Genomic DNA, 19,249 nt, shown 5'->3' on the forward strand with positions numbered 1-19,249 from the left:
TATAGTTAGACAAAGACTGAACAAATGTGGATTCTTGGGAAACATTTCCGGGAGAAAAGATTCTTCTGTCTAAAATGAATATGGTACCACAGCTTAGCTTAGTAAAGATGCAAACCACAATAAAACAAAGCACAAAGCATCTGGAACAATGTCCTCCTGACAGAGAAGACCAACATGGAGATGTTTGCTTTTGATTTTTGGCTTCAGCCAAATGTGGTACTGTGCATTACGGCCAAAGTATAGAATCAAATGGGAGGCCATCTGTCTAAAAACTAAAGCTTGGCCAAAATTGACATGCAGCATGACAATGACCTAAACACAGCAGCAAATCTACAACAGAATGGCTGGAGGAGAAAGAAATTAAAGTGCTACAATGGCCCAGTCAAAGTCCAGAACTCAGGCTGACTAAAATACTGTCAGGATCCCAGAACGCTAATTAAGTTAATTTAAATGTAGCTTAATTTCCTTATCTGAATCATCGAGCATTTATCATGACTTTGACAGGAATTTTAAAACCTGGTAACAACTAGATAATGTATGTCCTAATATGTAAAACCTTAGAATTTATAGAGGGTGTACTTGGTTTTGACCGTGACTGTAGCTTGCGGCTGTGACATGGAGAAATAGCATTGGAGTGTTATGTAACAGTTTGGACATATCACACTGATCAAACAAACTTGGATCCTGAAGAGGAGTTTTATCCTTGAAGGTCCCGGATAACAGAAAGAGCTAAAACAGCTATTCTCGGAATAAAGTGACGGGCTGTTTCAAGGCACGGTGCTCGAGCAGTTTGATGTATGTGTCTAAGTACGAGGCCAATCCCAAAAGTAAGGCCTTCTATTTTTTTTATAAATACAAAAAACCGTTTATTTTCCATAATATTTAAATCATTTTAAAGTTTGAAGACTTATTTGTCTACATGCCATTTCGGTCGATGCATTGTTGTAGAAATTTTTGTAGGCAGTTTTACAATGCCCATGTCATACCTGCTCGCCGACGCCGCAGAATCGCCTTCCGAACAAATGTTCTTTCACCTTTGGGAACAGGTGGGAATAACTTAGTGCGAAGTCCGAACTGTAGGGTGGGTGGGTGATGAAGTTCCAAAGTTTTGCAGGAGAGCGACAGTTTGACGGACGACGTGTGGACGCGCGGGGTTGTGGAGAATGCTTGCACGCACAGTGCGCAACTGTGTTTGAGGAACGAAATTCTAATAGCTCCCTCATAAGTTGGAAGACTGTTTTGTGCAGTCAGACACATTCAACTGCAGAAAACAAATCAATCATCAATCAATAGATGCAGCTAATTGAATATCAATAGTTATGACCCCCATCAGGACCTACCTGAGGCACAGACAATTACCTGGCTAATTGTAAAAACCAAAGAGGACCACACAAAAGCAAAGCACATGTATTCAAACAGGCCTGCTCATTGAACATGCAAAATTATGCCTGGCCTAATTAATTTGCCATTAAGACTGGATTCGCGATGCACACAACCAACCCATAATTGCCTCTGGTGTTGCATTCACAGGTTGGCCTCATTACCGAAACAGATGCTAATTCTGCGGAGCGGCTTCAGGTTGACAGGTGTGTGAGGTGTGTGCAGATCGTTCCACTCTGTCGGGCCAGGCGTAAAGTGAACCGAAGCAGGCAAAGTTGAGAACACATCATAATCGCATGCAGAGACATGCTCACGAGAACAAGGATTTTCTCTTTTTAGAGCATCTTTTAATGATAATGAATTTTAAATGGTAACAATTGGTGTGTAGGGAGCAAGAGTCTTAATGGCTCGGGAAAACAAACCCTGCAGCTGAATTATTTAGTTGTTCAACTAAACAATTTGTATTAGAGCTTCATAGTTTTTCCTTTTCCTCTGTTCATCAAGCTAACTGTTGACTAACTCCTTATAGATTTGTTTATGAAAAACACTCCATGACCAGAATTAGTGCAGCTGGTTCCCCAGAAGATGTTTATTCTTTTGGTGATTAACTCCATTAATATATTTAGTAAAAACAAAGAACTACAAAAGCACCGCCTTCCACCATGAGTTCAGCGCTCTTGTCAGATTAACACTGGTGTGTTTCAGCACTTTGGCTCAGAGTCAATTTCTCTGCCAAAACAGCCTCACATCTTCTTTGTCCGTTTCTTGGGTCTCTGGTCAAAATCGTCAACCATCATGGAGTCGGGCGAATGGGAAGCATAGCTTCCATCAGATCCCACCCCTCCGGGTGAGGGCCCCATTACTCCTCCTGACTCACTCATGGTGGACATGGGCCCACCGTCCTCAAACACATCTCCGCCCAGGACCCCGTGGTGGTGGTGGTGATGATGATGGTGAGCCGAAGCTTGGCCTTCCTCGCCGTCCTGTGGCTCCACTTTTACCTGAGGCCACAGAGGGGAGTTGTTTGCCACACCTCCACCTTGGAAATGCATGAAACAAAGACGAATTAAGGAGCGAATTGGAATTTTTTTTTTAACCACTAAATGGGCAAATGGATTTAGTCACATTTATTTAAATAAACCTGCTGTAGCGAGAAACCTTGTCTTCAAGAGAAAGCTGAAGAAGCATGAGAGAAACCAGTTATGTATAACTTTTAAAATTACAGTCGATGCTTTGAAAACCTTAGTAAATGAAAATTACGACTAAACACAACAATCATTCGTTAAAGTATATGAATGTGGTTAATTCCATGCTGTCGCAGTTCTATAATATATATTAACTTCTCTTTGTGCTTGAAGTGACAATTAAGATTAATTAAGAATCCCCATTAATTAAGATTAATTTAAGAATTCCCATTACCAAACAAATAACATTGCTACAAACTACTATAAAGTTGCTAATGTTAAAAGGGAGTTCTTCCTCCCCACTATCTCAGAGTGCTTCTTATAGGGACTCATTAGGGTTCTCCCTACAAATATTGTCAAATCTTAGAACTGAGTTAAAGCTTACAGACAACACTGCAGTTGTAATTGAAAGAGGGTAATGCAACCACTGGGATCAGTAATGACCTGTTGTGGACACAAAGCATTTCAAACACTAAACTACTGAACTTGGAAATAACTACTAATCAGTCCGAGTGGTAGAAAACATTTGATTAGGATGATCTTACCTGAGGTATGAGGAGAATGATCTCCATCCAGCCCTGAAGCCAGCCTCTCAGCATTGGCACCAAGGACCCCCATTGGCAAAGCCTGGTCCCCGGAGGCCAAGTCAGCCTCAGGCTCCTCACTAACAGGGAAGGGAATGTCATTCATGGCCTCCACCTTGATCTTCGGGGACTTTGAGTCCTCAAGAGCTTTCTCTGGATTTACCAGTCGCTCGTATTCCTCTGATAGATCCTTACTGAGCTGTAGGAATAAGATATTTCTGTGGTAAAGTAGGAGTCTGGATGATGTAACTGTTAAGGGTTTTCTATGAAGTCATTCAGCTCTAATTCAATGTAGAAAAAACATACAGTTAAACAGCCAGAGATATGAAACAGATTAGTATAAGACTTTGGAGGATGACAAATTGATGTTGTCTCATGTATTTATTTTTAATTTCTATTTTCTTTCCAGCCTTACCTGCAGCATGTAGCTGTGATAGTCCTTGATCCTCACTTGCCAGAATCGCTGCAAGGTCAGGACGCTGCCAATTCCCACCTCATGGAACACCTGCTCCACCACATCTGGGAAGGGACTGGCTCCAAGTCGAGCCTCCCTGTCCACTGCCACCCGCAGCAGGCGGGTTAGACGCAGGTAATGCTCGTGGACCAGATCCGTGAGCGTCTCCAGGACGCTTTCCTGAGCAGATTCGAAGCCAGCATGGGCCAGGACAGTCGCTACAGACTGATACAGTAGCTGCCTACAGGAGGGCCAACTCAGTTCTGTGACCTGTTCGCCTTTACCTCTAAAAACAGAAGAAGGAAGGAGATAAAGAATCATTGTTGACTAAGATTTATATGAGAAATGTGGAATACACAGAAATTTGGGATTTAGAGTCCTTCAGTGTCTAAATCTATTACTTCCTTCTCCCATCAGCTGATCATGATGGGAGGTGGTCATTGATTTCCCATGAAATAAATTTTTATAGATATAGAGGTACTGATTTAGAAAAGAGGACTGCAATCTGAAACTTACTTGTAAAAGTCACTTTCAGGGTCGCTGTGGCGGAGCTGAAAGGGCTGTCGGGGGGCTTTGCTATCCACAGGTAGCAGGTCATCTGGCATAACAGGTGGGGTGGGAGGGCATAACGGCAGGTTGGTATCAGCCTCGTCCAGCTTGCTGCCACCCTCGGAGGATGTTGAGCTCTGACCCTGAGATTGGGCTTGGGCTGCTGCCAGAAGACCTCGGAGACGGCGAACATGCTGGCACAGCTGCACTGTGTGGATGGTGAGGCTGCACGGCTCAGAGGGGATATCAAGCATTGTGGTGGGCCGTGGCCGCTGTGCAGAGGGCTGGTGCAAGGGAGGGTCCTGCATCTCCACGGATCGAAACTCACGCTGGAGCAAGTCAAAGGAACTGCGACTGGGAGGAGCCCCCGCAGGCCCCGGGATCTCACCCCAGTAACGCATCATGACCACACAAGGAGAATATAGACTGCAGTTGAGACTAAAACAGAAAGGGGTATAGAAAATGTGAATAAGTTTTGAAAACATCAAGGCAACTATTGTTCATATTAATTTGTTCAGTATGAAACTGATTTTGTTTTAAATTCAAGCAATTTTATTCTTTGTTTTCCTGCATTACTGTCTGGTTTGGCTTTAAACCATGCATTAAAATGTGATTATTTCACTGAACAAAGTGTGCAGCTGCCAAAGGAACACACAGAGCTTTGCTGAATCAAAGCTACCCTTTTGTCAGGTATTTAGTTAAGGCAATGAGCCTCTCTTAACATAATTAACAGTAAACCTATAAGTATTTTAGGCTCGCATAAATTAAAACCTACTGTACAAAACAAATGATTGTCATCTTTTTCTGTTAAAACTCTTGTGATTTAGTTTGCTGGGACTTCAAAGCCTCTTTAGAGAGGGACCAAAACTGTTTTATTTCTCACCCTAACAGAAGTCTGTGAAGCTTCCTGCTATTTCTTGCAATGTTACAAGCATATGTGTAATTTAAACCCCACTGTAAAATGTAAATAATTGAACAATTCAATTTACGTTATCCTGATCCACTCTGCACCACCAGTATTGCAATTAATTTAAATATTCTGCGAGGCCAATCACCCTCAATAATGTCCAGCTTTCGGGTTGTACTTAAATGCCTCTTGACAAAAAGGTCTCTAAATAAAACCGAGTCGTTAAATGTATACGACTCCGGTTAATTTTAGAGCAAATTACGCCAAATGTTGATCACAGGCGAACAAGTTGTGAAATACTGGTTTTGTGAAAAGCTGAAAACGCTAACACAACATTTAAAAGATCTGTTACAACTACATTGTTATCTCATGATCACTTTTCGTACATTTGACATACTTTAAGGGCAACATTTATGATAAACCAAGACAGCGTGGCTAGCAGCCTCTCCAAACTTAATAACTGATGAAAGAGCGGCAGGATACATGTCTATTCGCTATGCTTTTATATCCCGAAAAGAAGATCAAACTGCATTGGTTCCTTTAAAGTCTGAAGTCTATGATTAACAAAACCTGATGTTTTTCGAATGACAGAAAAACGCAAAATGTCTGTTGTCTGGCTGGAGTATAAAGCTGGGTTCCAGGACCTTTGCGGTTTGAGTTACTGATGCACTCGTTTATTTTAACTCAACGCCGAGCTACATATTTTAATGCATCACGGGCATGTTTATTAATGTAAATGAGGTTTAAAAAAAACACATTGCTGTTACCCTGGGATGGAGGAAACGTCTGCTGTTGATTGAATGTTGAAGAAAGCTTAACGGGAAACTAAGGGTTTTCGTCCTTGGAGGAAAAGAACTCGGGTAAATAGCTATGTTGAATGTTTTGTTCCACAACAAAAAGTTCGTTTTGAATTGTACAAATTAAAAAATATATTCATGTAATGTGGGACTGTTTAAGAATTTATAATATCCGACGGCTTTCCTTCGATTTACATAATTTATCAGATGTAGTTGTAAATTTTTAAAGGTTAAAGTACCCGGCCAAGTTTGAGAGCTGCACCAAATAAACATGGCTGCCTCCCCGCTAGCAGCAGACGTGATGGACACAGGCGACGAAATGAACTCTGTAATGGACTCTAATGAGCGTTTGGCACCAGAAAATGGAGAGGAAGCCGGAGAGAAAGACTCGGGTAAAACTAAACAACCAGAAGCGGAGGAGCCTTTCAAGAAACCGGCTCTTTTTGCGGCGCCTAGCTTCACCGCAAAACGCACCAACGTCACTGCTCCGTCCAAACCCATCACAGAAAATAAAGCTGATGGCGAAAGCAAAACCTCTGAAAAAGGCCAAGAAAAGGACAAAAAGTCCGAAAAGGACAAAACCAAACCAGAAGCTAAACCTCGAGCGCTCACTACTAAAGCCCCCCAAGTTGGCAAATTACCCCCTCTCCCTTACACAGAGCCTCCCTGGGGTGGCACTGCTTCGGATACCCCGTACGCTCTTGAAATCCTAAAAAATGGCACCATAGTGGATCAGGTGCCATTAGTGGACAAGAGCTACTTTGTGGTTGGACGTTTACCTGTGTGCGATCTCTCCCTGGAGCACCCCTCGATCTCCAGGTACCACGCAGTGATTCAATACCGTGGAGAGGCCGGGGAGGACGCGGGCTGCATGGGAGAAGAGAAGGGCTTCTACATCTACGACTTGAGCAGCACGCACGGCACTGTGGTGAACAAGAACAAGATCCCACCGAAAACTTACATCAGAGTCCGCGTGGGGCACGTGTTGAAGTTTGGAGGAAGCACGAGGCTTTTTATCCTGCAGGTAATGTCTGTTGTGGTGATAAACGATGACAGGGAGGGTCTCTAAAAGGTCTTGATTTTAGCTGTTTGACACAGTGCTAATCTTGCCTGGTTGGGCTGATCAAGTTCTCTTATGGATTCCTTGCAGCTACACAAAAATGTTTCTCTGTAGAATAAACACGAATTCAGTTAATCATGCCTGTGCATTATTAAACAGCTTTGAATGATACTTTTTATGCTTTACTCTTGGACTCTTCTAGTGTAACTTTGCGTGGTTCACACTTCAAAATAATCCAAATTTTTCCCATACTGGGCCTTTGTGCTGCTCCCTGGTTCATCCTCTGTTTGCAGTATGCAGTTTTAGCTTCTCACTCATTAAGGAAATTGTATTGTGATTGGCTATGGCATTTAAGCAGAACATTTGAGCAGCAGATGGGTGCGGCTTCTGTGTGCCTAAGTATAACTATGGCATCATACAGATTAAAGTGTTGGGGAAAACTGTAAGAAATGCCATGTTTAGAGCTTTCAGCTTACACAAATTATCTACACACTAGCATTTCAGTCTTTGGCCACATTTAACATGATAAGCCACAACTGAAACAGGATATATATGACGGAAAATACAAAAAAGACAAGAGGTCTACTTTAATATAGAGGCAATATTCTTCATATGTACCAGCAGTATGATAGTTACTTTAAAAAAGGCAGAATAACGTGGCTGCTATTTGCCACAATATATAATAATACTTAGTAAGTGGTGTGAAAACACTACTTGTCATACCACCATATGTTACTCTACAGGTACCACACACATCAGTTACCGCAAGCATCTTTTACCGCATCATTCTTTACTTTTAGAAGGTTACATCAGCGTGTATCTGACATGATACAAGAAAGATATTAAGCTGTTAACCAATTAATCATTAAAAATATATTATCCATCATATAAAGCACTCCCAGATTGTGAGTGCAGTTTTTAGCCAGCCTTTTACATCAGGGATGTTTTGGGTGCATAAATTTGGAAAAGGCATTCAACTTCATACCTCAGGGCAGTCCTTTGGTCAATGTTTTCGGAGCATGACCCTTTATTATGAGTTATTCAGTCCCTGTACTACTGCATGTACACCTGGTTAGCATTGACTGCACTAAGTTAGACTCATGAGAGTCCCAGGGCTGCACTTTATCAATGATTCTTTCCATAACTCTTATGGACTTAATTTTTAAATACAGCCAGAAGGTGGAGGGTGGCTGGTGGCCTTAGAATCACAACTTTCCTTTTGTGAATGATGTCTGCTGGCTTTACCGAGCAGTGAAATCCAGATTGTGCTGGGTATGATAAGTTCAGTTATCTTGGGGTCTTTCTACACTGGCAAGAGATGGGATGAGAGAATAGACTGGTGCTGCTCAACATCAAAAAGAGCCAAAAGACGTGTAAAGCTGCTCCTGTATGTGTGCTTGCTGAGGTGTTTCTGGGCATGTCCATTTGGGAGGCGATTCAGGACAGACTAGAGAGAACATTTCTTTTAACTGGCTTGAAATGCCATGCTGTGTTTCTAGAAGAGCTGGGAGAGAGAAGCTTGTGTGTTATGCAAAGAAAAAGAATCATCCATCAATCAAAATTACAAACATTCAGTACTGTAACTGATTTCTTCTTCATGTACCAGAAAAATGTTTTATGCATGTAAGATTTTCAGGTGTGAAGGGATATATTTTAAAAAGAGTAACATTTGAGTGTTGAGCTTCATTTTCTTTTTGCAGGGTCCAGAGTTTGATGAGGAAGACGAGTCTGAACTGACAGTGACAGAGTTGAGGGAAAAAGCTCGCAAACAGAAGGAAGAGCTGGAGAGGAGGATGATGGGAGATGGTTCTGATGAGGAAAAAGAAGAAAAGGAGGAGGATGAAAACAGGGACGATGGCAGAGTGTCAAATGAAGACTCTGGCTGTTCGTGGGGAATGGGTGAGTGTGTCACTGCTGTTGCTGGATGAAGCTGGAGTGTGTTACGTGTCATTTGGTTTGATACATGATTTCAGTGTTTTGGGTCTTTCTCTTACCTTTCACATTACCTCTGCACAAATCCTCCCTGCAGTCGAAGAAGCAGCTCCAGAGGAAGACGAGAACGAGGAAAACCCCTTTTCAACAGAATTCCACGAAGACCAGGAAGCAGCCTACCTGAAGGACCCCAAGAAGGCTTTGCAGGGCTTTTATGACAGAGAAGGTGAGAAGAAGTATTGCAGGGCATTAAAAGACTGAAATTAAAATCAAGGAAATTAAGGTCTGTACGTATTTGCTGGAAAAAAAATCAGTTACTCCAAAAGGTCGAGGGTTATTTTGGGCAAGTTGGCCTAAGATAGTTAAAAACCATACATCAAAATGAAGGGTCCAAATTCTTTGTTTTTTATGACCAACAGCTGAAAATCCAAAAGAAACTTTACTGTCTCATGAGATTAAAGAATGGTTAAATACTCTCAGTTGTAGAGGTTAAAGAATATACTAACTAGCAGTTAACTAGAACTCACAGACAGCAGATTCTGCTTTTTTTTTTTTTTCACTGAACTTCTTTGCTTGTCTTCTGTAGGGGAGGAGCTGGAGTTTGAGTATGAGGACAAGAACCACGGCACCTGGCTTTGTAGAATAAAGTAAGGGGAATAAATTCTTTTGTTTTTTTTCCAGGCAGGCTGTGAAGTGTTTATCGAGCTGTATGTGCTGACTGTTAATTTTTTATTTTTTATTTTAAAAACAGGCTGCCGGTGGACGACGCTATGGGTCGTCAGCTGGTTGCAGAGGTGACCCACACAGGAAAGAAGAAAGAAGCTGCCATCCAGTGCTGTCTTGAGGCGTGTCGCATGCTGGAAGCCAGAGGGCTGCTGCGCCAGGAAGCAGGTTTGTGTGCTCAGTCCCGTGTTGAGAGGACTGGAAGTTGTGTTGGAAAATTCATTAAGAGTTTCTGCATCTGATTTTCAGTGTCCCGTAAGCGCAAGAAGAAGAACTGGGAAGACGATGACTACTATGACAGCGATGATGACACCTTCCTGGATAGAACCGGCACAGTGGAGAGGAAAAGGCAGGAACGAATGAAGAAAGCGGGAAAGCTCGAGGAGCGGCCCGAGACCTATGACTCACTGGTAAACATCTGCATAGTTTTATAAATGACAGGAGCGTAAAAACAACAGACAACAGGGAGAGCATCAACTGGGTACTGTCTTTCAGGCTGTTTTCTGAAAGTTTTAAGGGCTCCACTGTCTGTAAGGGGACCTATTCTGTAAATTTCCAGCTCCATATTTATATGCTGGGCCATGGTGCCGCCCCTCAGTTCATCCTGTCTAACTTCAAAGAAGTTTACTCATGTAGTATGTCCAGGACTTGTCTGTCTGCAAACTGAGAAGGAGATTTTATACCTGACAGACAAATCAAGAGCATTTAAAGCATCATTAGCCATTAAAACACATCTAAAGAAAGAAGCGATTTTCTGCACGTGTCCATAACTGTTGATTATTTTTCTGTAGGTGGCCAAACTGGAAGAGGTGGAGAAGGAGTTGGCAGAGACTCAGAAAAAGCTCAGTGCTGGAAAAGGAGGTGAGCTGTGATCACCTGTTCACACTTCTACAGACTTTAAAAGGTCCAGTCTGTAACTTTTCACTCCTATCAGAGTCTTTGACGTCATCGACTGAGGACTCGCTGGAGGCCTTCATGACCGCAGTGAAAAGCGAGGTAGCGATGGACGCGGTGGAGCGCAGGAAGCTTCACGTGCACATGGCCGACTTGCGGAAAGATGCTCAGAGGCTCCGCAAACTGGTTGAACTCACGAGGCCGGCGCAGATGCCCTCCTTGCTGCCCGGGTCAGACAAAGCAGCAGTTTTTAACCTAAAAGTTATCCTATGAATGTGTCAGATTGAAGTTGATATTTTGATCTGTCTTGATTTGATAGCAGCTCAGAGCAGAAGTCGAAAAAGACCCTGCCGATGTTTGGAGCCATGAAGGGAGGGAGCAAATTCAAACTGAAAACTGGTACTATTGGGGTATGTGCTTTTTGACATGCTTGCATTTCCACTGAAGTTGGTGCTTTTAAGTTGTAACTTTATGCATGATATGATTTCTTCAAATACTCCCCTACCAACTGTGACTTTTAAATGTATTATATGTAAGACCTGCATTAACTGTGCATACTTCGTACTCAAGGTTCTGATCAGATAGAAATAAGTTAATATAAGTCAAGGGTTTCCTGCATAAATTGAGCCTTTTAGGGTGACTACATATGAAGTCTGGGTTAATAAAAATGTCTAACATAATAACTGCACAATTACTAAAAAGCTTGATAGCTAGCCAGATGGCGTAGCAGACTTGGGAAAGGCCTTGCGCTGTAGTAAAAATAAATGAAGGATAAAGAAAAGAGAGCACTAAGCAAGGAGCTCATTGTTGTGCCTGTACTGGGCTTTTACTGTGGGCCAGGCTCACGTTACTCTGCCCATGCAGCAACAGCAAATCATGGGAGGCAAAGGTAACTGCAATGGTGCAGGGTTCTTGTAAGGGATTTCACTTATTTGCTTCTTGTTATTGTTTTTTTTGGTCACTGCCCTTCTCCTTATTTCCCAAATTGTACATTCTCCCCACGAGAATGAGAGCCAAGCACAGGTGGTGAGGAAGAGACTGTCAGACTTTGTCCTTTACTATCTTAAATAACTGATACAACATGAATAAAAAGGACCAGTGGCTTTAAGAGTCCTCCTCTCACCTTGGCTTTTACAGTACAGCTGTTAGTTACACCTCTTTTATATCTGAAGATAAAAACACTGTTACAAAATTGAAAATGACAAACTTTAGTGCATCATTAGGAACTGATACATCCTTCAGCATGGCATTGTGAGAGCGACATCCAGGCCACAGGCAGTAGGATGGAGGATGAAGGAGAGGAGGCGGCACCTCTGCCTGCTTTCCTTGTTTCCATTTCCTGCTTTATTATGATAATTGCTTTTCCTTGTATTGTATGTCACCCTCCCTTAAGTTGTGGCCTTTATCTTCCTACTAACAGAGCTCAGTTGTTTGTTTGTGTGGTTTGTTTTATTTAAATTTTTTGTACTTAATAAAATACTGTGACGCTAATTTTAGGTCATAGCACCCAGCACTAACTGCATTGTCTTTTCTCTTGCAGAAGTTGCCTCCTAAGCGGCCTAACCTGCCTGCTGAGCTCTTCAACATGAAAGAACTTCCACCTGATGGGGAAGAAGAGGAGGAGGAAGAAGAAGAAGAAAAAGCACAAGAAGAAGGGGAGGCAGTGGCAGACAAAAGTGAGGATAATGATGAACTACCTGGTAAACGTATTGCTGAGTCCGGCGTATCGACGTCTAAAGAATCATCTCCCTCTGAGAATAAAAGAGATCAACTCAAAGTCTCAGAACACCTGAAAGGTAAAAGCACAAAAACATGCAGAATGCCTTTTTTTAAATTTTTTTTTATTATGTTCATGCATTTAATTTAAATTTTTCTTTAAGCCACTGGATGGCAGTAAATCTGCAATGCATGCTGCTGTCATACTGTAACGCCTCCTCGTACATATAAACAGATTAAATATGTCGCAGTGAAATGCTTAGATCTCCTTCTTTCATGTTCTATTTTTTGCACTTTAGGTACAAAGTCAAGTAATATCTGTGCCTGTGGCTCGTATTTAAAGTCTTAACAGGATGTGCTGAATCGTGCGTGTCCTCATTATTACACACTTTATTTCTGTTTTCATGCCTTCACGTCAGATCAAAGCCACAAACAGCAGAGGAGGAGCGGGGAGTCTGAAGCAGCGGAGCAGGTTCCCGAGCATAGCAGCAACAAGCCGGTGGCCCTTTTGAGTCCAGGTGTCGTGTTTTATTGCTGTAAAATATTTCTCTGTACTCTCTCTTAGATGTAGTGTTAAATCTTCTTTCCCCACTGGCATTCAGTAAAAAACAAAAAAAGATTACCACAACCTTTATAACACATAAATGTCCTTTTTCTGAATTTGAACTTTATTGCTAAGACTTTGAGTGACCTTTGCAAGAGTCGAGGTGGAGGAATGCAATGAACAGTACATTTGCAGAATGACTGAAACTAGCCCACTTTCAGTCATTGATCTAATGTACTGTTTATAAGATTGGGGAAACCTGCAGTCAGCTGAGACTGAAGAAGTCACTTGGATGAGTGACGAAACGATTCTCCAACTGAGAACGCTACGTCCAGATGAACAGAATCAACCTTTTGGCATTTACTTACCTGGATGATGAGCATGCATCAAGTACTTGGTGCTCCACCACTAATTTACATTACCTGCATATCCCCAGAGTCCAAATCCAAAGGTGCCGGCGAGCCAGCGACAGACCCCAGCCCCAAGAAGAAAAAGAGAGTGATGGGCCCCGGCAGGGTAGGCCCATACTCACAGCAGTAAATGTATACCTGTACAGTTTATTGCCACATGAATGCATAAAGCGAATTTCCTCGTCATGTGTCTCCACAGCCTCCTGTGCAGCTGTCAGCACAGTATCCACAAGACGACCCCGATTATTCTGTGTGGGTGCCTCCTGCAGGTAAACCTCCCGAGCTGTGTGACTGACGATCAGCTGATCACTTCCCTGCATCACACTCAATCTTGTTAAGCAGCAGGAACAGTAGCGGTTAGGTTAACCCTGCTGTTGTTTTAAGAGATAGAATTACAGCAGTTCTTTTGACTCGCTGACACCGGCGGGGTTGCATATTTCCTCTGCTTGAATGAAGAAAGGCCCAAATATTTTCCTGACCAAAGGAATCAAACAGGCTTTCATGGTACATTTGCACAGCTGAAATAGCTGCAACATTTTCATTGTTTGCTGAGGAATGCAGATCAAAGTCACAATTAAGGGATAAGATAAGCTTGAATTGCATAAACTTCCAGATTGAGCTTTTATTTTAGGTCAGATTTAACTACACTGCTCCGATTAGGTTAATGATGAGGTATGCAAACGCATGTGATACTCCTGTTGCCCAGTTTGACAAGAATTTGCTTTTTAGTTTCTATGCGTGAGGAGGAGGATGCACCTTTTGTGTTTACTCGTGTCTTTTCTTCACTTGTAGGTCAGACTGGAGATGGACGCACACACCTAAATGACAAGTATGGCTACTGAGGGGGAAACGTAACAGAGCTCTTCTGTTTCTACGCGAGATAATACCTGCAGTACAAAGCCTCCAGTCTCCTTAGCCATGACCATTAACCCCCTCCAGCCCAGCCCAACCACTGTTTAACAACACAGAAGCCTGTAACAGAGCAGGACGGGCTGAGACAGTAATGCTGCACGTTTTTACTTCTCTCTCTAGGAGATTATTCGAAACAGCACACCATTTGGGTTCACATTAAACAAGCAGAGTGCCAGCACACTGGGCAGCCAGTGTGCTGGCACTCTTCCCCACTCATAATAATGGAGTTGGGTAGCACTTGAATTTTTTACTTTTTAAAGAAAAAAAATTAAAAGGAAAGGTGGGAAATTTCAATTGAATTCTATAACATCTGAGCAGAAAATATGAGGAGACAGAGCAAGAGCAGCAACTGATCCAAATTCAGCTTTCTAGTCTTTGGCTGCTCCTCTTGCAGTTAAATCCACCTGACATCCAATCTGTATCCCTCCCCTGTTTGGCTTCAGTCGCTTGCTGGCATAACCTTTTTTTTCCTCCTCCAAAGGAGTGTGTGTAGCAGGGAGGGAGAAAGAGGGAGAGCATTGGAGCAGCTTTTCTGACCATCTGGACACTTGGATGGCTTACTGGATGAAACGCAAGCTGATAATGACTCAAGCTAAGTGGAGTGTGTGTGTGTGTCTGTATCCATTCAGACACACACACAGAGCCCAACCTTCTCAAAGTTCTTTTTTTTTTTTAAACAAGATTGCCTTTATGAGCGAGTTAGCGGTTGGTGTGTGTTTGCCCGGAGCAGGATTCCTCGCTTTGCAAAATCCCACTCATTGCTGTTCTCTTGGTTTCCTGCCAGACTTTCCACCCTCTTTCCTGTTGTCTTTGCTCCAAACACAAGTTAATAAACTGTATTTTGTTACATAAATGTATAATAAAATTGTCTGTACATAACCTCAGAGCTACTCTGTTTGTTTATTGCTTTAGGATTATCTGAAACTTTCCCTCTCTGGGGCTCCACTTCTCACCGAAGCCGGTTTTGACGTCAGACTTTCTTTTTCTCCCTTTCAAGCTCCCTCTCACACACACAAAGAGCGTTTCTCTGGCTGCGATTGAGTACAAAGAGGCTTCTGGTCTTGGCTGTAGGTCTTTGCAGTGACCTACTAATCAGCCGATGGATTCCTGAAACACAGGGAGACCCTTCTCAGGCACAGACAGCATGATGAAACATAAGCTTGAACACAGGCAAAAGAACAGGAAAAAGTAGCAGATTAATAAATTTTTGGATTTTCTTTTGTCCTGTCAAATTCTAGCAATCTAAAACCATCATTTGAGAAAAGCCCTAGAATCATCAACAAGGATTTCTGCTGAATACAGTGCCTTATGTTTTGTTCGGTGGTGGTTTTATATAAGCAACAACTTCCTGGATTTTGTTTTTGCTGCCAGAGAGCACCTGTCAGATCAGCCTTCAGAACCAGTTGGCACTTCCTTCCTTAGAGGTAAACTGAAGTTTGGGGTTGACAGCTGGCCAGGAGGCAGTGAACATAAAGTGGTAGAAGATAAATATTTAAATAAATTTTTAACTTTTGCAGAAATCAAACTGAAAAAAAATAATAATAATAATAATAATGTGGCTGAGCAATTTGTCCTGGGTGTAATTTTAGGTAAGGTGGGGATTTGTCTCTACCTCTTTACATTTCACCTAAACCAAGAGTCTTCCATCAGCAGAAAATATTTTACTGGGGTTTTTTCCCTCCCATTTTCCAGGTGTTGCACAGAGGAGAGCTGGTATGCAATTCACTTGTGAGCTTTGTTGTTTTGTCATAGGTTCCATTTAGAACTTTTTATTGACAGAACTAGAAAGTGTAGCCAGTGAGCAGTGAGTGTCCGCCTGTTGGCTTCATTTAAGTATTAGGCACATTTTAATTTCATGCATTTGACCTGGAGCAGCTGAGAAATTGTAGCAGCAGCCTTGTAGTGATGACCTTCAAAACAAACTTCCGTTTGTGTATAAGAAGCAGCTGCTGTGGTGGTTGAATTTACTACCACTAAAGGAAGGCTTTGTTTTGTTAAACTACAGCTGACAAATGGCATCAACATTAGCTAACTAATTGTTTATTGGCTTCACTGTAAGAAAAATTAAAGGCTGTATGTGGGTTTAGTTAAATTGACGTAAATGTAAATATTTCTTTAAGCCGTTTATAGCTGTGTGCATGCCTATCCATTAAAAAAAAAACTGCTTTGCAAGCGCCCCCTGTTGTGCCTCAGGCTAAACTGCAGCCAATTTCTGTACAACGTGATTAATGGGAGTCGCCGCCACTCTCTACAGATCTACCTTTGCAGAGTGCTGCAGGGATTTTTCTTTTTTGGGGGCTAAAACTTTGCGTCACAAATCAGAAATCCAGATCCATCTGCTGTGGCAGTGCCTCTGGAACAAGGAAACAGCCAAAAGAAGCTATTGGTTACAAAAAGTTTCATAATCAATTATTGCAGAAAATGACTTTAAGGGAAATAAAGAAAACAAGATATTTTAGTCATAAACCAAGGCCATTTTGAATCTAAAATTTAATCTCAATATATAAAACACAAATTTTAGGCTATAAAGCACCACAATCAGCATCAGTTGTCCACTTAAGGATTTACGACACCATAAACTCTCTCGATGGTCCCCAAATACAAATGATAACATGACATTGTTAAACTATGAAGGGGGCTGCTGCTTCAGAGTATTAACTGAGCACGCTCCTGGTCATACTTCTCACCTGATGTGCTGACTTCAGGCATGGAGACAGTGGACCTTCAAATGAAAAGTGCCCTGTAGCTGCCAGAGACCCAGACCTCATCACCAGCAAGGATCCTTCACACAAGGATAAACAGTCCAGAGAATCCCATGAAGGTGAGCTAGAATTTTCGATCCAACCTTAAATACTCATAATATCACATTAAAAAAAAATCACCTCCTAAACAAGAGGCCACAGGGCATTTATTGACTAATTTTTGTGCAACAAGGGACGAAAACATGTCACAATGTTACATTCACTTCAGCAAAATCCTAGTTACAGTGGTGACATTTCGCATTTAATAAGTTCATCAGCTCAGTTCTCGGGGCCGAGATCGACCCCAAGTTTCATTCAACACAACAGGAATGTCATTTCAAGGCATTAAGAGATCTGCAGAAACACTGGGACATCTTAATTACACCAGTGGTCCTCTTCTACCTAGACAGTAATGAGGTACAATATTGGAGAAAAGAAATGGCACACTACAAGTAGGCTATGCAGAACACAGCACCGTGTACACTTGCCGAATGTGCAGCAAACTATTCTCATCCACATACCTCTTTCTGCAAAGCAGTGAAATTCATGCAAGGAAAGAGGATACAAGTACTGAACTTTGACCTGGACTACAAGTGACAAATTCATTAAGAAATGTACATCATCAAAAGGTCAAAGGTCGACTATGTTCAACTACAGCCATACATGTTTGTTATAGCTCAGCCTTACATGACCTGCATATTCAATAATACATCCAGAGAAGCTTTTTTTTATTAACTTAATTTCAAACAGACAAATGTGACCACTGATGTCAGAGGACTCACCTCGCTGTTTTTATGAAGCTATCACATCAAAGGAAGAAACCCTGGAAGCATTTGATTGTCTTACATGCATTATTTCCCTTGAATATTGTGCTGAAAACTTAAGTTCAGGTGGGCCGTGTCCGTTTCCGGAGCGTTCTTCCTCCAATCACAGGATTTCTAAAACCTGAAGCATCCTCAGATGGGTTGTGCTGGGCCCGCTGTTGATTTCAGGCAGAGAGCGACGCTCAAAGTGACAGGGTGGGATTACCTGAGTGTGCAAGAATTCGACCTTCAAACAAACGCTTTCATACCAGCTGCTCGTTGGTCTAAGAAGGGCAGACACCACAAAAAAAAGCAGCCGTCTGGGAATGAAGAGAGGAGTGGGGAGGATTATCTGGTGTGAGGATGTTTCCTTATGAGCAGGGAGGATCCTCGGACGGACTCAGAGGGCTGCAGGGGGGGACTGTGCTCAGGGAGCGGAAGGCGAAGATGGAGGGGTCGTAGGTGTACCTGGGCGGGGGACGACTGCCCGTCAGATTCTGAAAGACAGATAGAGAGAGCATGTGTTTGGGTGACTGCAGCCTTTGGTAACGATTACCTGCTGACCTTAAGAATTTTTAACATGTAGTTTTGTTAAACTTTAAATATACAAGGCCATCAGATAGAGTTAGACCCAAACTGAGCTGGTGTTTCTGACCAAAGGCCCCCCACTGTGCATCTTCTCTTTTCATCTTCACTGTACTATCTGGCAAGGGCAAAAAAGCACCAAAAACTCACTGACCAATGCTGAAGGAGGAGTAGTGATCCCTGTGAATTATGGATGTATCACAATGGGATGAGATAATGAGAAGTTCACAACACAAACAAATTCAAATAATAAATAAAAATCAGAATTTTCTTGATTTCATGTTTGTTGAAAACAAAATCTGTGAGCAAAACTAGGACTTGCATCAGTTAATCACACGACTTGAGTGTCAACAGTGGCCTTTTTGGCAACGGTCACAATGCATCTCCTCACTTTCAGCGAGCAATGAACTTCTTGTGTCTGCTCCTAGATTTCAAACAATAACCCAAACAATAATCCATAACCCAATCCTATCTGGACTGAGTTAAGGCACTGAGGTAATGCTTTCCACCCTCAGTGATGCATTTTGTGTTGCCCAAGTGCAAAAAAGCACAACATAACCCTCCCTTGAAGGTTGAATTCCCTTTTCTAGAATGATGGAGGAGAAAAGGGTGACTCTACCAGTAGTTCAAATACAAAGAATGATTCAGCCTGACAGCTCAACAGTTATGTAGTGTAAATTAGTAGTAGTATATACGTAGTTGCAGATGAGGTCACTCAGAGAGACATCGGGTGATCCTATTATAGTCATTACAAGTCCATGTAAATTCTGCACAAAGGATTTGTTTTCACATGTGCAGTCACTAGCATTATAAAAAGCACAGGCGCTACGAACCTACTCAAAATGACAACAAGGAAGAAGAGGAGCTGCTGTGTCTCTTGTGTTGTTTTAATGAAGAATTGCAAAGATGTGGGTAGTGAAAAATGTCTTCACACAAAACAGCTCTTTGAATTCAGTGCACACTGGTCCCCTTATAATGACTACACGGACTCACAAAAAACTGGCAGGCACAAAGACATCCACACTCTCATCACTCATCACTCTCCCTGTTTGATGACAAAAATCACTGACCATA

At 42.2% G+C, this 19,249-nt stretch overlaps 3 protein-coding genes across 8 annotated transcripts in view; 1 reads left to right on the top strand and 2 right to left on the bottom strand.

The window, feature by feature from the left end:
* Nucleotides 1-1,941: 1,941 nt before the first annotated feature.
* On the bottom strand, nucleotides 1,942-6,769 carry supt7l (SPT7 like, STAGA complex subunit gamma). 4 transcript variants are annotated; one of them, XM_026152057.2, is made up of 5 exons: nucleotides 6,635-6,769; nucleotides 4,119-4,589; nucleotides 3,564-3,888; nucleotides 3,110-3,347; nucleotides 1,942-2,419 (listed from the first exon to the last, which is right to left on the bottom strand). In XM_026152057.2, the coding sequence occupies exons 2-5, from the start codon at nucleotides 4,553-4,555 to the stop codon at nucleotides 2,124-2,126; spliced, it is 1,296 nt and encodes a 431-aa protein (XP_026007842.1). In that variant the 5' UTR covers nucleotides 4,556-4,589; nucleotides 6,635-6,769; the 3' UTR covers nucleotides 1,942-2,123. The 4 variants fall into 4 exon arrangements, with proteins under 4 accessions (XP_026007842.1, XP_026007839.1, XP_080149558.1 ...); XM_026152054.2 differs by lacking the exon at nucleotides 6,635-6,769 and adding an exon at nucleotides 5,826-5,965; XM_080293432.1 differs by lacking the exon at nucleotides 6,635-6,769 and adding an exon at nucleotides 5,815-5,872.
* On the top strand, nucleotides 6,096-14,925 carry slc4a1ap (solute carrier family 4 member 1 adaptor protein). 2 transcript variants are annotated; one of them, XM_026152051.2, is made up of 14 exons: nucleotides 6,096-6,879; nucleotides 8,616-8,814; nucleotides 8,945-9,073; nucleotides 9,434-9,494; nucleotides 9,599-9,738; nucleotides 9,820-9,980; nucleotides 10,362-10,431; nucleotides 10,505-10,694; nucleotides 10,784-10,874; nucleotides 12,005-12,260; nucleotides 12,600-12,698; nucleotides 13,161-13,240; nucleotides 13,334-13,403; nucleotides 13,927-14,925. In XM_026152051.2, the coding sequence occupies exons 1-14, from the start codon at nucleotides 6,127-6,129 to the stop codon at nucleotides 13,974-13,976; spliced, it is 2,349 nt and encodes a 782-aa protein (XP_026007836.2). In that variant the 5' UTR covers nucleotides 6,096-6,126; the 3' UTR covers nucleotides 13,977-14,925. The 2 variants fall into 2 exon arrangements, with proteins under 2 accessions (XP_026007836.2, XP_026007837.2); XM_026152052.2 differs by having other exon boundaries at nucleotides 10,787-10,874.
* Nucleotides 14,926-16,932: 2,007 nt separating this feature from the next.
* The window catches only part of LOC113011957 (uncharacterized), a 32,204-nt gene continuing 29,887 nt past the window's right edge, over nucleotides 16,933-19,249 (bottom strand). For both annotated transcript variants that reach the window (XM_026151848.2, XM_080293449.1), the window contains exon 5: nucleotides 16,933-18,087. In XM_026151848.2, coding sequence (XP_026007633.1) covers nucleotides 17,962-18,087 — 126 coding nt within the window. In that variant the 3' untranslated portion in view covers nucleotides 16,933-17,961. The remainder of the gene's footprint in view (nucleotides 18,088-19,249) is intronic.

This window comes from Astatotilapia calliptera, chromosome 19 (genome assembly GCF_964374335.1).
Source record: "Astatotilapia calliptera chromosome 19, fAstCal68.1, whole genome shotgun sequence".
NCBI classification, from domain to species: domain Eukaryota; kingdom Metazoa; phylum Chordata; class Actinopteri; order Cichliformes; family Cichlidae; genus Astatotilapia; species Astatotilapia calliptera.